At 46.0% G+C, this 15,184-nt stretch overlaps 2 protein-coding genes and 1 pseudogene across 2 annotated transcripts; 2 read left to right on the top strand and 1 right to left on the bottom strand.

The window, feature by feature from the left end:
* Window positions 1-331: 331 nt before the first annotated feature.
* LOC116318469 (trace amine-associated receptor 13c-like) lies at window positions 332-1,309 on the top strand. The gene has a single exon (XM_031737474.2). The coding sequence runs from the start codon at window positions 332-334 to the stop codon at window positions 1,307-1,309; it is 978 nt and encodes a 325-aa protein (XP_031593334.2).
* A 1,866-nt stretch (window positions 1,310-3,175) lies between these two features.
* LOC116318463 lies at window positions 3,176-10,532 on the bottom strand (annotated as a pseudogene).
* Window positions 10,533-13,415: 2,883 nt separating this feature from the next.
* On the top strand, window positions 13,416-14,393 carry LOC116318472 (trace amine-associated receptor 13c-like). The gene has a single exon (XM_031737477.2). The coding sequence runs from the start codon at window positions 13,416-13,418 to the stop codon at window positions 14,391-14,393; it is 978 nt and encodes a 325-aa protein (XP_031593337.2).
* The last annotated feature ends 791 nt before the right edge of the window (window positions 14,394-15,184 follow it).

Below are 15,184 nucleotides of genomic sequence, written 5' to 3'. Positions count from 1 at the left end.
TGTAAAATCAACATCACAGCTCCAATTACAGTTTTGGAGCATTCTAAAGTTTTTCATTTGTTTATATATCAGTATGAACCCAATGGGTCAAATTCCAAGTTGTGAAAGGTTTATACAATATAATGCAGTTCTGAAACTTTTTTCAAAGATCAACTAAAATAAATCCCTGCTGAATTCATGCAGAGGAAGGAGGAGAGGTGATGAAGTTTAAGACAAGAAGTTTCATCATTTAGGGATTTTTAAAAAATGAGAGAGAGAAATGGTGGGGGTGTGTTTGAAGAAGATAAATGAAGACTGTCGAACACAGTTGCAGGTCTTCCCTTTCTCTCCAATGGACGGCTCTGGAGGTCCTCCCCTCTGCTTCCCCAACCTCAACTCCTCCTGCAGGCGGCTGCTGCGACCCACCTCCCAGGCCGCTCTTCTCTACACCCTGATGGCTTCAGTCTCACTGCTCACTGTGGTGCTCAACCTGCTCGTGGTTGTCTCCATCTCCCACTTCAAGCAGCTCCACACTCCGACCAACACCCTGCTCCTGTCCCTGGCCATGTCCGACCTGCTGGTGGGGCTGCTGGTGATGCCCATCGAGGGCCTGCGCTACATCGAGACGTGCTGGCTGCTGGGGAGGCTGATGTGTGCTCTCAGTCCTTATTTGTCTTACTGCCTCCTCTCTGTCTCTCTGGGCAGCATGGTGCTCATATCTGTAGATCGCTATATAGCCATCTGTGACCCTCTGCTCTATTCCTCAAAGATCACAGTGAACAGAGTGAAGCTTTCAGTCTGTGTCTGCTGGGCCTGCTCTCTTCTCTACAATGGCTGCATTCTCATGGAACACTTAGGGTGGCCGGACAGGTTCAGCTCCTGTCACGGGGAGTGTGTTGTGTTCATCAGCCGAACTTCAGGAACAGTAGATTTCTTTTTGTCATTTGTCGGCCCCTGTGGCGTAATGTTTGTTCTGTACATGAGGGTGTTTGTGGTTGCTGTTTCTCAGGTGCGTGCCATTCAGTCGCAGGTGGCTGTGAGAGCAGCTCCAGCTGCTAAAAAATCAGAGTTGAAGGCAGCCAGGACACTCGGGATTGTGATAGTTGTTTTTCTAATGTGCTCCTGCCCTTATTATTATCCTTCCTTTGCAGGTGACGACACTTCTATGAGCTTGCCTTATTACACCTTGCTGTTTTGGATGGTGCTGACAAACTCTTGTGTGAACCCTGTGATTTATGTACTGTTCTACCTCTGGTTTAGAAGAGCTATCAGATTCATCGTCACCCTCAGAATACTGCAGCCTCACTCCAGAGAGGTCAACATCCTGTAGGCAGCACTGAAACAAACCAGTCATTAGTCTTTTCTAAAAAATGTTCTGATGCTCCACAGAGATCCTTCACAGTGCCCTCACGATCAACCACCACGTTCACCACATTAGTGTCTGTTGGGGAAATAATACACATGCAAATACTAAGCTACAAAACATTCAAATGACTATAATCTATAGAAGTCCATCTTGATGAAGATGGAGCGATGCCTTTTTCCGCATTTTGTCACTACCAGAATACTCACATTTTTAAAAAGTGCATATTTGACTGCAAAATATAACCACAAGTTGGACAAAAATATCAGTCACATGCTGTATATGCAGTAATAGTAAATGCAAGTTTACTGTGATGCAATACAATAAATGCATGCATGATTAAACAGGCTGATCAGCGGGCCTTTTCAGATAAACTCTGTGTTTTTACCCTCTGCAGTGGCTAATGCTAATTAATTATTGTCACTGTTATTCAGCATTTCACTGGAACTTTTATGTACTTGTCCTTCCAGCTGTGTTTTTAAACAATAACTGGTCTGCAGTGGTCTTTGTCTCTGCCATGTTTCATTTAAATAACCGTGAAAACACACTCTATGTAATACACCGTCCCTTCAAAAAATGGAGGGAAAAAGCAACACTATAGTTCATTTATATAACATCACACATCCAGATTGCTACCTGCAGACTTGCAACAAAGGAAACGACTCCCTGGTGTCTGTGTGAAGCAGGCCTGTGAAACTCAGCAGCTCGACAGTGGCTCAAAAATACAGACAAATCTAAACTGGAATAATAGAGAATTACCGTCTGTGTGCCTAACTAATACGAGGCACTCTATCCCCCGTGAAAGAGAAGGTTTGTTTTTTACTGGACCCACAGTATGTGCTGTTGCATATGAATTAGTGCTGTCAAAATTAACGCAAATTAATCTGCCATCATGGTTAACACAATTCAAATTTTTAAGCAATTAACGCATCTCGAGTGCAAAATGACTCAAAATCACTGCAATTTTTTTGTCAATGCATTTCGGGCAGTTTGTCCAAGTAGAGTTACCGTCGCACATGCGCAAATGGGCAGTTGATCTGGTAGTGACGGGCAGCTGAACCAATCAACTCAATATGGAAGATGATAAATGCACATTGGCCCTCTCGATGGGAAATTTGAGTATTAAAAAAATAACAAGACGGAACAGTCGACCAACATAAAGTATTATGCACAATGTGCAAGAAGGAATTTTCTTATCACCGAAGTACTTCCAGCTTAAAATTTCACATTGACGTGAAGCATACGTTAGTCTGGGATGCTGCTAGGACTTTGGCTAACATGTCACCCAACTTGCGACAAACCACTCACGGAGCATCGGGGACTCAGTAAGTCTACCTCGGAAACACTGACTTACACAATTTGCAAGTGGATTGCAACAAACTGCAGACCTATTAATATCGTTAAGAACACCCGCTTTACATAGCTTTGATTCCTTGTTTCAAGGACTTGAAGTGCCTCTCCTAAGAGTTTTTTGTCAACATGAATGTGCAAGATGTTCAATAAACATGTTAAGTGCGTATATTTTCCCCTTTTTTTCCGAGTCTATTTGCTCATGCAAAATGAAATGTGATTAAAATAGAATAAAAATTAATGGTATTTAAATGTGATTAATCAAAATTAATCCACTGTAACCCTGTGATGAATCAGATTAAACATTTTAATTGTTTGATAGCACTAATATATATTATATATTAGTGTATACTTACCTATTAGTATATAGGGTTTTTTGTTGTTGTTGTTGTTTTTTAAAAGTTGTATTTCACAGGAGAGAACCTGTGCTAAAAGATTGAAGAAAACTATTCAAATTCTCACAATGCACAATGCATCTGACCCCTATGGTGCCTCCTGCAGGTGGTGGGCCTGCAGGAAGATGGGCCCATGTCCCTTTTTTGGGCTGTGCCTGGCCGGGCCCCATGGACTAAGGCCCAGCCACCAGACGCTCTCCCTCGGGCACCCTCCCCGGGCCTGGCTTCATGGCGGGGCCCCGGTAACCCTATCCTGGGCAGGGTGAACTGTTCCCCCGATGGTCTTGTCATAGGGGTGTTCTGAATCGCTCTTTGCCTGGTCCCTCACCCAGGACCAATTTGCCATGGTCTCCCATGGCAAATCCCTACCAGGGAGCAAAAGCCCCCAGACAACATAGCCCCTGGGATCCCTGGGAGACACAAACCCCTCCACCATGATAAGGTAGCGATTTGTGGAGGGATCATCTGCACTCTTATCCAGGAAGTAGGCCAGCAGGCAGTGCATGGTGGCAAATAACAACACGTTCTCCTGCCTCTCCAGCTCCATGATGACTGGCTCCACCCGCTGCACGAGGTCCTGGTAGGACTCTCCAGCAGGGTAGTGGTAATAATATTTATCTTCATTTCATAGTGGAGACTCCTCAGGGAATTTCTCCTTCACTTCCTCACACGTCATCTCATCACAGATTCCTGCATCAATCTCATTAAGAGCCTTCCACTGCTCGTACGGGACTCCGAGGTGCTCGGCAGTCTGGATACACAGCTGGCTCGTCCAGACCTTCAGGTCCTTCAGCTGCTGCTCCACCACAAATCAAGCCAGGGTGGGTGAGAACTGCTTGCCATGAGGTGAGAGGCCAGTGTCACCCCCCAGCCTTCCCTTCAGATTGTCTGTGCTCTCCCCGTGCCGACACAAGTAGATGGTTCAGGGCTGGACGTGGATCTTCATCAGGTAGTAAACAATCTTGCTCTGAATGTGATCCTGGTTGCGGTTGACGAGAAAACGGCGACCCACATCAATTACCTTGATGAAGGAGAGATTCCTGTCATATCGATCGGGGTCCAGAGGCTGGTAGCTCTTTTTGTAGCATTCAATTCTTTTGAATGCTACAGGCGCATTCAATTCTTTTCTGGAAATCCAGCATGGCTTCAGTGGCGCTGTCACTTGGTGTTCGCTCGCTTTGTGGTAGAGTATCACTTCCTGTTCCTGCTCAAACACAGTGGTGTTTCTGAGTAGCTTTTCTGCTTAGCAATTTAATTTAAATCTTTTGATACATCCCTTTTTCATAGTATAATCTTAACGTGCTTCATCTGAATCACCCTTTCTGTGTACTCACTACCTAATTTATAGCCAAAGTATTCACTCACTGTCTCTGTACTGTTTCGCTAGCTTAGCTCGTAGCCGACTCGTTAGCACCATGGCTACTTCACCTGTCCCTCCTGCACTTTCCTGCTCATTGTGTCAGATGTTTAGTTACTCCTCGGCCTCCTTTAGCAGTAATGATACCTGTAACAAATGTAGCATATTTGCAGCTCTGGAGGCCAGGATTACTGAATTGGAGACTCGGCCGCACCCTTCATTCACCCGTAGCTAGCCAGGCCCCTGTAGCTGGTGCAGCCGAAGATAGCATAGGCCCGCTAGCTGTTCCCGGCAGACCCCAAGCAGCTGGGGAAAGAGGGCGGCTGGGTGACGGTGAGGAGGAAGCATAGTCTTAAACTGAAGCCCCAGGTACACCACCAACCTGTTCATGTGTCTAACTGTTTTTCCCCACTCGGCGACACACCCGCCGGGGTCAAACTCTGGTAATTGGTGATTCTGTTCTCAGACATGTGAAGCTAGAGACACCGGCAACCATAGTCAATTGTCTTCCAGGGGCCAGAGCAGGCGACATTGAAGGAAATTTAAAACTGCTGGCTAAGGGTAAACGTAAATACAGTAAGATCATAATTCACGTCGGCAGTAATGACACCCGTTTACGCCAATCGGAGGTCACTAAAATCAATATTGAATCGGTGTGTAACTTTGCCAAAACAATGTCGGACTCTGTAGTTTTCTCTGGTCCCTCCCAATCAGACCAGGAGTGACATGTTTAGCCGCATGTTCTCCTTAAATTGCTGGCTGTCTGAGTGGTGTCCCAGAAACGATGTGGGCTTCATAGATAATAGGCAAACCTTCTGGAGGAAACCTGGTCTTGTTAGGAGAGACGGCATCCATCCCACTTTGGATGGAGCAGCTCTCATTTCTAGAAATATGGACAAATTTATTAAACCCCCAAAATATCACTATCCAGAGTTGGGACCAGGAAGCAGAGTTGCAGTCTTACACACCTCTCTGCAGCTTCTCTCCTCCTGCTACCCCCAAAACCCATCTCCATTGAGACTGTGTCAGCTCCCAAAAGACAAAAACAAACCAAAAACCAGCAATAAACAACTTAAACATAAAAATCACAAAGAAAGAGAACAATACAGTATCCACATCTGAACCAAAGAGTAAAACAGTGAAATGTGGATTATTAAATATTAGGTCTCTCTCCTCCAAGTCTCTGTTAGTACATGACTTAATAATTGATCAACAAATCGATTTACTCTGCCTTACAGAAACCTGGTTGCAGCAGGATGAGTATGTTAGTTTAAATGAATCAACACCCCCGAGTCATTCTAACTACCAGAAATCTCGAAGCACAGGCCGAGGGGGCGGTGTGGCAGCAATTTTCACACCAGCCTATTAATTAACGAAAGACCAAGACAGACTTTTAATTCATTTGAAAGCCTGATGCTTAGCCTCGTCCACCCCAGCTGTAAAACTCAGAAACCAGTCTTACTTGTTATCATCTATCGTCCACCTGGGCCTTACACAAAGTTTCTCTCTGATTTCTCAGACTTTTTATCTGATTTAGTGCTCAGCTCAGATAAAATAATTATTGTGGGTGATTTTAACATCCATGTAGATGCTAAAAATGACAGCCTCAACATCGCATTTAATCTGTTATTAGACTCAATTGGCTTCTCTCAAAATGTAAAAGAACCCACCCACCACTTTAATCACACTCTAGATCTTGTTTTAACGTATGGCATAGAAACTGAACATTTAACAGTGTTTCCTGAAAACCCTCTGCTGTCTGATCATTTCCTGATAACATTTACATTTACAATAATTGATTACACAGCAGTGGAGAGTAGACTTTATCAAAGTAGATGTCTTTCCAAAAGTGCTGTAACTAAGTTTAAGAATATAATCCACCCACTGTTATCATCTTCAATGCCCTGTACCAACATAGAGCAGAGCAGCTATCTGAACGCTACTCCAACAGAGGTCGATTATCTTGTTAATAATTTTACCTCCTCACTACGTACGACTCTGGATACTGTAGCTCCTGTGAAAACTAAGGCCTCAAATCCAAAGTCCCTGACTCCGTGGTATAATTCTCAAACACGTTGCCTAAAGCAGATAACTCGTAAGCTGGAGAGGAAATGGCGTGTCACAAATTTAGAGGATCATCATTTAGCCTGGAGAAATAGTTTGCTGCTTTATAAGAAAGCCCTCCATAAAGCCAGAACATCTTACTATTCGTCACTGATTGAAGAAAATAAGAACAACCCCAGGTTTCTCTTCAGCACTGTAGCCAGGCTGACAAAAAGTCAGAGCTCTACTGAGCCAACAATCCCTTTAACGTTAACTAGTAATGACTTCATGAACTTCTTCACAAATAAAATTTTTATCATTAGAGAAAAATTACCAATAATCATCCCACAGATGTAATATTATCTACAGCTACTTTTAGTACCATCGATGTTAAGTTAGACTCTTTTTCTCCAATTGATCTTTCTGAGTTAACTTCAATAATTAATTCCTCCAAACCATCAACGTGTCTTTTAGACCCCATTCCTACAAAACTGCTCAAAGAAGTCCTGCCATTAATTAATGCTTCAATCTTAAATATGATCAACCTATCTCTAATAATCGGCTATGTACCACAGGCCTTCAAGGTGGCTGTAGTTAAACCTTTACTTAAAAAGCCATCTCTAGACCCAGCTGTCTTAGCTAATTATAGGCCAATCTCCAACCTTCCTTTCATATCAAAAATCCTTGAAAGAGTAGTTGTCAAACAGCTAACTGATCATCTGCAGAGGAATGGCTTATTTGAAGAGTTTCAGTCAGGTTTCAGAGCTCAGCACAGCACAGAAACAGCTTTAGTGAAGGTTACAAATGATCTTCTTATGGCCTCTGACAGTGGACTCATCTCTGTGCTTGTCCTGCTAGACCTCAGTGCTGCGTTTGATACTGTTGACCATAATATCCTATTAGAGCGATTAGAACATGCTGTAGGTATTACAGGTACTGCACTGCAGTGGTTTGTATCATATCTATCTAATAGACTCCAATTTGTACATGTAAATGGAGAGTCCTCTTCACACTAAGGTCAATTATGGAGTTCCACAGGGTTCAGTGCTAGGACCAATTCTATTTACATTATACATGCTTCCCTTAGGCAGCATCATTAGAAGACATAGCATAAATTTTCACTGCTATGCAGATGACACGCAGCTCTATCTATCCATGAAGCCAGGTATCACAGACCAATTAGTTAAACTGCAGGAATGTCTTAAAGACATAAAGACCTGGATGGCCGCTAACTTTCTGCTTCTTAATTCAGATAAAACTGAGGTTATTGTACTCGGCCCTGAAAATCTTAGAAATATGGTATCTAAGCAGATTCTTACTCTGGATGGCATTACCTCGGCCTCCAGTAATGCTGTGAGGAACCTTGAGTCATTTTTGACCAGGACATGTCCTTCAACGCACATATTAAACAAATATGTAAGACTGCTTTCTTCCATTTATGCAACATCTCTAAAATTAGAAATATCCTGTCTCAGAGTGATGCTGAAAAACTAGTTCATGCATTTATTACTTCCAGGCTGGACTACTGTAATTCTTTATTATCAGGATGTCCTAAAACTCACTGAAAAGCCTTCAGCTAATCCAAAATGCTGCAGCAAGGGTACTGACAGGGACTAGAAAGAGAGAGCATATTTCTCCTGTTTTGGCTTCCTTCATTGGCTTCCTGTTAAATCCAGAATTGAATTCAAAATCCTGCTCCTCACATACAAGGTCTTAAATAATCAGGCCCCATCTTATCTTAATGACCTTGTAGTACCATATCACCCTATTAGAGCACTTCGCTCTTGCACTGCAGGCCTACTTGTTGTTCCTAGAGTATTTAAAAGTAGAATGGGAGGCAGAGCCTTCAGTTTTCAGGCCCCTCTTCTGTGGAACCAACTTCCAGTTTGGATTCGGGAGACAGACACTATCTCTACTTTCAAGATTAGGCTTAAAACTTTCCTTTTGCTAAAGCATATAGTTAGGGCTGGACCAGGTGACCCTGAATCCTCCCTTAGTTATGCTGCAATAGACGTAGGCTGCCGGGGATTCCCATGATGCATTGAGTTTTTCCCTTCCAGTCACCTTTCTCACTCACTATGTGCTAATAGACCTCTCTGCATCGAATCATATCTGTTATTAATCTCTGTCTCTCTTCCACAGCATGTCTTTCATCCTGTTTTCCTTCTTTCACCCCAACCGGTCGCAGCAGATGGCCGCCCCTCCCTGAGCCTGGTTTCTTCCTGTTAAAAGGGAGTTTTTCCTTCCCACTGTCGCCAAAGTGCTTGCTCATAGGGGGTCATATGATTGTTGGGTTTTTCTCTGTATTTATTATTGTGCTATCTACTGTACAATATAAAGCGCCTTGAGGTGACTTTTGTTGTGATTTGGCGCTATATAAATAAAATTGAATTGAATTGAATTGAGTCTTGTTGCAGTCCCGGTATTCCTCCTGGAGAGGGGCTGGACTCTGTCTCAGTCTGGAGTTGCCCCTGGTGAGAGGCAGCGGGCTCGGGTGGGTATCTTGGTATCCCCTCGGCTTGCTGCCGGTATGTTGGGGTTTCTCCCAGTGGACGAGAGGGTTTGTTCCCTTCACCTCCGGGTCAGGCAACGGGTCTTGACCGTCATCTGCGTTTATGCGCCAAGTGGCGGTTCAGAGTACCCTGCCTTCTTGGAGTCCCTGGGTGGGGTATTGGAGGGTGCTCCTCCTGGGGACTCCGTTGTCCTACTGGGAGACTTCAGTGCTCACATGGGCAATGAAAGCGACACCTGGAGGGGTGTGATTGGGAAGAACAGAGCTTCAACAGCATTGGAGACTGGGGACATTGAGCCCGAATGGACCATGTTCAGCATCCCCATTGCCGAAGATGCTGTGCTGAGCTGCGGTTGCAAGGTAGTTGGTGCAGGGATTACCACTGTCGTGGTGGTAATCCCCGAACCCAATGGTGGACACCAGAGGTGTCACTGAGGCAGTTAAACAACTCCTTGGTGGCAGAGCCCATGGAGTGGATGAGGTCCACCCCGAGTTCCTGAAGGTTCTGGATGTTGTGGGGCTGTCTTGGTTGACACGCCTGTACAATGTTGCTTGGAGATCAGGGGTAGTACCCCTGGATTGGCAGACCGGGGTGGTGGTTCCCATCTTTAAGAAAGGGGACGGGAGGTTGTGTTCCAATTACAGGCAAATCACACTCCTCAGCCTCCCTGGGAAAGTCTATGCCAGGGTGCTGGAGAGGAGAGTCCGTCCGTTAGTCGAACCTTGGATACAGGAAGAATTATTCCTGTTTTTTTTCCTGGTCGTGGAACACTGGATAGGCTCTTCATCCTCTCAAGGATACTTGAGGGTGCAAGGGAGTTTGCCCAACCAGTCTACATGTGTTTCTCTGACTTGGAGAAGGCATTCGACCATGTCCCTCGGGGGATCCTGTGGGGGGTGCTCCAGGAGTATGGGGTGTCTGACCCATTGGTACGGGCCATTCAGTCCTTATACAACCGTTGCAAGAGCTTCGTCCGGATAGCCGGCAATAAGTCGGACTCATTCCTGGTGGGTGATGGGCTCCACCAGGGCTGCCCTTTGTCACTGATTCTGTTCATATTTTTTATGGACAGAATTCTAGGCATAGCCAAGTGGCGGAAGCCTTCCACTTGGGTGGTTTCAGGATCTCATCTCTGTTTTTTGCGTATGATGTGATTCTGTTGGCTTCATCGGGTAATGGCCTCCAGCTCGCCTTGGAACAGTTCGCAGCTGAGTGTGAAGCGGTGCGAATGAGAATCAGCACCTCCAAATCGGAGGCAATGGACCTCAGCCACAAAAGGGTGGAGTGCCCACTCCGGGTCAGGGACGAGTTCCTGCCGCAAGTGGAGGAGTTTAACTATCTCGGGGTCTTGTTCACGAGTGATGGGAGAAGGGAGCAAGAGATCGATACACAGATTGGTGCGGCGGCTGCAGTGATGCAGCTGATTATCGCTGACTTCTTAATTAACACCCTCCACCTCCACTCTCCAACTCAGGCTGCTCTCCAGCCCGGCCAGCTGGCGGATCCTCAGCCTGACACGCCGGCCCCGGCATTGTCAAGGAAGTGACGCTCGCGCCGCCGGGGCTCCTCACCGCAGCCGGATTCCCGGACTTTCCAACTGCCGACTGTGGTGAGTAATAATTTTTAATAATTAATAATTTTCCTCCACCCACTCTGTATTTTTGTTTGTTAACAGAAGACTGTGAGACTGCAAACACTAAAGTAGCCACCTATGGCAGCCTCCACTCTGCTACCCACTCCAGCAGCCCTGGATGCTGTGGTGAGTAAAATTGGCTCTGCTAATTTTGCAAATTCCCTCCCTGTGACTATTAAAATGAAGGAGGAAGAAAGGAAGAAAACAGATGAGGAGGAAAGGATAAGAGTAGAGGCAAAGAAGAAGAGGCTTGCAGAGGTGGAGAGGGCTAAGATGGAAAAGAGAAGGCAGGAAGGGCAAGTACTGGCTGAGGAGAAGAGAACTCAGCCGGCAACACTGCCGCTTCCATCCTCTGCTGAATGCTCAGAGAAGCTCACTCTGCCAGCAGAGGACTGCGGGGCGCGACCGGTGCTGGAACAGAATGTCTGCTCTGCACAGCCCCAGCCGCAGCATCATGAGCTGGCTGTGTGCCCTGTACAGTCACAGTCAGTATTCCCTTGGCCAGAGGTCTCCATACCTGCTGGTCACGCATCTGTCTTCGCTGGAGGGTCCGAGGGGCCGCTTCAGCCGTCACCAGCTTCACCGTTTGCAGCTGTTACACTGCCATCGTCTCACCTGCCCGCAGCTGCTACACCGCCATCATCTCATCTGTCTGCACCTGCCACACCACTCTTGGCTTCACCATCTGCCGAGGTGTTGGAGGTCGCAATTCCACCACCATCACAAACGCTCGTAGCAGCGCCGCGGCCACCGCCAGGACCCACTCAGTCGAAGCAGGAGGTCAGCGTGCTGGAGGGGCTCGTGCTGCCCGAGCAGGTCAGCGAGCCGGAGGGGCCCGTGCTGCCCGTGCAGGAGGTCAGCGAGCCGGAGGGATCTGGATGGCCTACACGCCCACATCCACGTACAGCATGGTCTGCACATTACGGATCGCCTGTCAGGCTGCGGCGGCGGCACTCACTGGAACCACAACACCCCCGCCACTGGACTCTGCTTCGCCGCCAGTGGACTCATGGCAGGCCCCTGGAGCTGCAACGCCGCCACCACTGGACCGGTAGCAGGCCACCGGAGCTGCAACGCCGCCGCCATTGGACCCGTGGCCGGCCGCTGGATCCATGTTACTGCGGCTATTGGACCCGTGGCAGGCCGCCTGAATTTTGTTTTAGGGACTAATGTGACACTGCTGCTGGAGGCACGGTCGGACTTTGGGAATGTTTGAAGTGGGGCTTCCTTTTTGCTGGTAGATTTTGTTTTGCGTCTGGGTGACCCAGGACCCGTAAGAAGTTGTGTACATGTGTGTTTTATGGTGCTGCTGCCTCCTGTTTCCATGGTGGTGTATCTTGGTGGGTGTGTGTGGATGTGTCTGCCTGGAGCCTGGCCACACCTGCGAAGGAGAATTACACACACCTGCAGCTGATCAGGCTCGTCGGGGGAGCTACATAGGAGTGTAGCTGAGAGCTCCTCGAAGCTGGATCATACGCGTGACTACCCGTCAGTTTCCCAGCTATAGTTAGTGTGACTTTACCGCGACCGTGGGATTGTACTAACGGCTGCCTCTGTTGTTTTCCCCAGGAGGAGAGTGGAGCAAGTACAAGGGAGTGGAGACGTGGAGCACGGGGGAATGGACACTGCACGGGAGTCGGGAGCGCACAGGGGATTATTGTTGGATTGTTGTCACTCACTGTGAATAAAACGCACTGCATTCATCTCTAGAATCCAGCGTTTGAGTCCTCCATCCCCACATTCCCCATGGGTTGCCCTGGCAAACCGTGACAGTTAATTTTTTAAAATCTATTGACAGCACTAATATGAATGCATTTCACGGTGGGCTCCTTTTCCTTTGTGTGTACTGCAGCTGAAATGAACTAAAGTAAAATCTAAGTTCAAAATTCCTTCTATAAAACAGAATAAGTCACTACATTAATACACGTTTGCCTGCTGGTATGTGGCAAACTTTGCACCAAAATCCACAGAAAAAGCTGCTGCTTACATCTCTCAGGACATGAAATGGTCCTATTCTGTTAACACCCTGGTGAAGAAAGCCCATCAAGACTCTACTGCATCAGTGGATTGAAAGACTTTAAACTTCTGCTTGTGTTGGAGGGAACTCAGGAACTTCTACACTTGCTCTATAGAGGATTCTTAGTGGGAGTACTAAGCTGCACATGATCTGACCTCTTGGCTCTTAGGAGGGTGTTCCACTCAGTCAAGAGGACCATCAAGTCCAACCTTCCTGATCTGCAGCACATTCAGTGCTGTGAAGAAGTTTTTGCATATTTGTCACACTTACATGTTTCAGATCATCAAAGATTTATATCATGTCCATTAGAGCAGATGTTTCATTCTCTAGCTTTAAGCCCAGCAGACCCATCTGCATGGCCCAGCATGATACAAACAAGGTATTTTTTTAACCGTCAACTATGCAGAGCTACTCTGCAATAATCATGCAAAGCTAGTGTAAAATCAACATCACAGCTCAAATTACAGTTTTGGAGCATTCTAGTGTTTTTCATTAGTATATCAGTATAAGCCCAAGTCAAAGTCCAAGTCAAAGTCCAAGTTGTGAAAGGCTTCGGGAGTACAACATACTACAGTTGTGAAACTTTTTCAAGGCTCAGCTAAAATAAATCCCTGCTGAATTTATACAGAGGAAGAAGGAGAGGTGATGAAGTTTAAGACAAGAAGTTTCATCATTCATAGGATGTTTAAGAAAAAGGTGGGCGTGTGTTTGAAGAAGATAAATGAAGACTCTCAAGCATAGTTGCAGGTCTTCCCTTTCTCCACGATGGACGGCTCTGGAGGTCCTCCCCTCTGCTTCCCCAACCTCAACTCCTCCTGCAGGCGGCTGCTGCGACCCACCTCCCAGGCCGCTCTTCTCTACACCCTGCTGGCTTCAGTCTCACTGCTCACTGTGGTGCTCAACCTGCTCGTGGTCATCTCCATCTCCCACTTCAAGCAGCTCCACACCCCGACCAATGCCCTGCTCCTGTCCCTGGCCGTGTCCGACCTGCTTTTGGGGTTGCTGGTGATGCCCATTGAGGGCCTGCGCTACATCGAGACGTGCTGGCTGCTGGGGAGGCTGATGTGTGCTCTCAGTCCTTATTTGTCTTACTGCTTCCTCTCTTTTTCTCTGGACAGCATGGTGCTCATATCTGTAGATCGCTATATAGCCATCTGTGACCCTCTGCTCTATTCCTCAAAGATCACAGTGAACAGAGTGAAGCTTTCAGTCTGTTTCTGCTGGGTCTGCTCTCTTCTCTACAATGGCTGCATTCTCATGGAACACTTAGGGTCGCCGGACAGGTTCAGCTCCTGTCACGGGGAGTGTGTTGTGTTCATCAGCTACACTTCAGGCACAGTAGATCTCTTTTTGTCATTTGTTGCCCCCTTTGCTGTAATGTTTGTTCTGTACATGAGGGTGTTTGTGGTTGCTGTTTCTCAGGTGCGTGCCATTCAGTCACAGGTGGCTGTGAGAGCAGCTCCAGCTGCTAAAACATCAGAGTTGAAGGCAGCCAGGACACTCGGGATTTTGATAGCTGTGTTTCTAATGTGCTTCTGCCCTTATTATTATCCTTCCTTTACAGGTGATGACACCTCTACAAGCTTGCCTTATTACGCTGTGCTGTTTTGGATCATGCTAATAAATGCTTGTGTGAACCCTGTGATTTATGTTCTGTTTTACCCCTGGTTTAGAAGAGCTATCAGATTCATCGTCACCCTCAGAATACTGCAGCCTCACTCCAGAGAGGTCAAGATCCTGTAGGCAGCGCAATACAACTTAATCATTTTTCAACTTTCATGATAAATTTTCACCTTTAAATGTGGGTGTACATCTGCCCAGCATCACCTTTTGTTCAGTACATAATGAGCAGCAGCGCAGACCCGCGCAGGTAGTGCCCCTGTATGCAGATCTCCTGTGCACCTGAAAATTGCAGGAATTAAACGCATGCACTGACCTTTAATATAACTCCTCATAAATATGTGCTAAGTTGCAATAAAAGAGGTTAGTCAGTTTGCTTCCTGTTAATGGCTTTTTTTCTTCATAATCTCTGTGAAGGTATTAAAGTCTGCTTATTTGTTGTCATTTATTGTCACACAGTCTGACTGTAAAGGGCTCTTTCAGACTTTACTTTGCTGAATCAAAAACATTGTCATTGTATGAGAAATACCTGCAGCCGTCTTACTCTTTCAATCTGAAAATCTTTCAGTATGTTAAATATGATGTCTAACAAACCACATTTATCCTTAAAATAAAAATAGAAATACCTAAACTCGTATCACACTGTACTTTCTCAACAATCCATACAACCTGCACACAGCAACAAACTAACTCATACCACGATACTTCCAGCACATGTCTGAGTGCTAACTATCAACATAAGCGAGTATTTAGAGGTTAAAGGTGGACAGCTGCATAGTAAACACATGGAACAGATTTTCTTATCAATGTGATGATTTGGCTTTTTATTGGAGTTTCTTTGCACTTCTTATTTAGACAATATTATTATCATTATTATTATCATTATTATTATTATTATTAACAATAATAATAAT

Source organism: Oreochromis aureus, linkage group 23 (assembly GCF_013358895.1).
Source record: "Oreochromis aureus strain Israel breed Guangdong linkage group 23, ZZ_aureus, whole genome shotgun sequence".
In the NCBI taxonomy this organism is placed as follows: domain Eukaryota; kingdom Metazoa; phylum Chordata; class Actinopteri; order Cichliformes; family Cichlidae; genus Oreochromis; species Oreochromis aureus.
This window is presented reverse-complemented; position numbering and strand designations above follow the sequence as displayed.

Coding starts and splice junctions, on each gene's coding strand:
- LOC116318472 (XM_031737477.2), top strand. CDS start 13,416: ATGGACGGCTCTGGAGGTCCTCCCCTCTGCTTCCCCAACCTCAACTCC.
- LOC116318469 (XM_031737474.2), top strand. CDS start 332: ATGGACGGCTCTGGAGGTCCTCCCCTCTGCTTCCCCAACCTCAACTCC.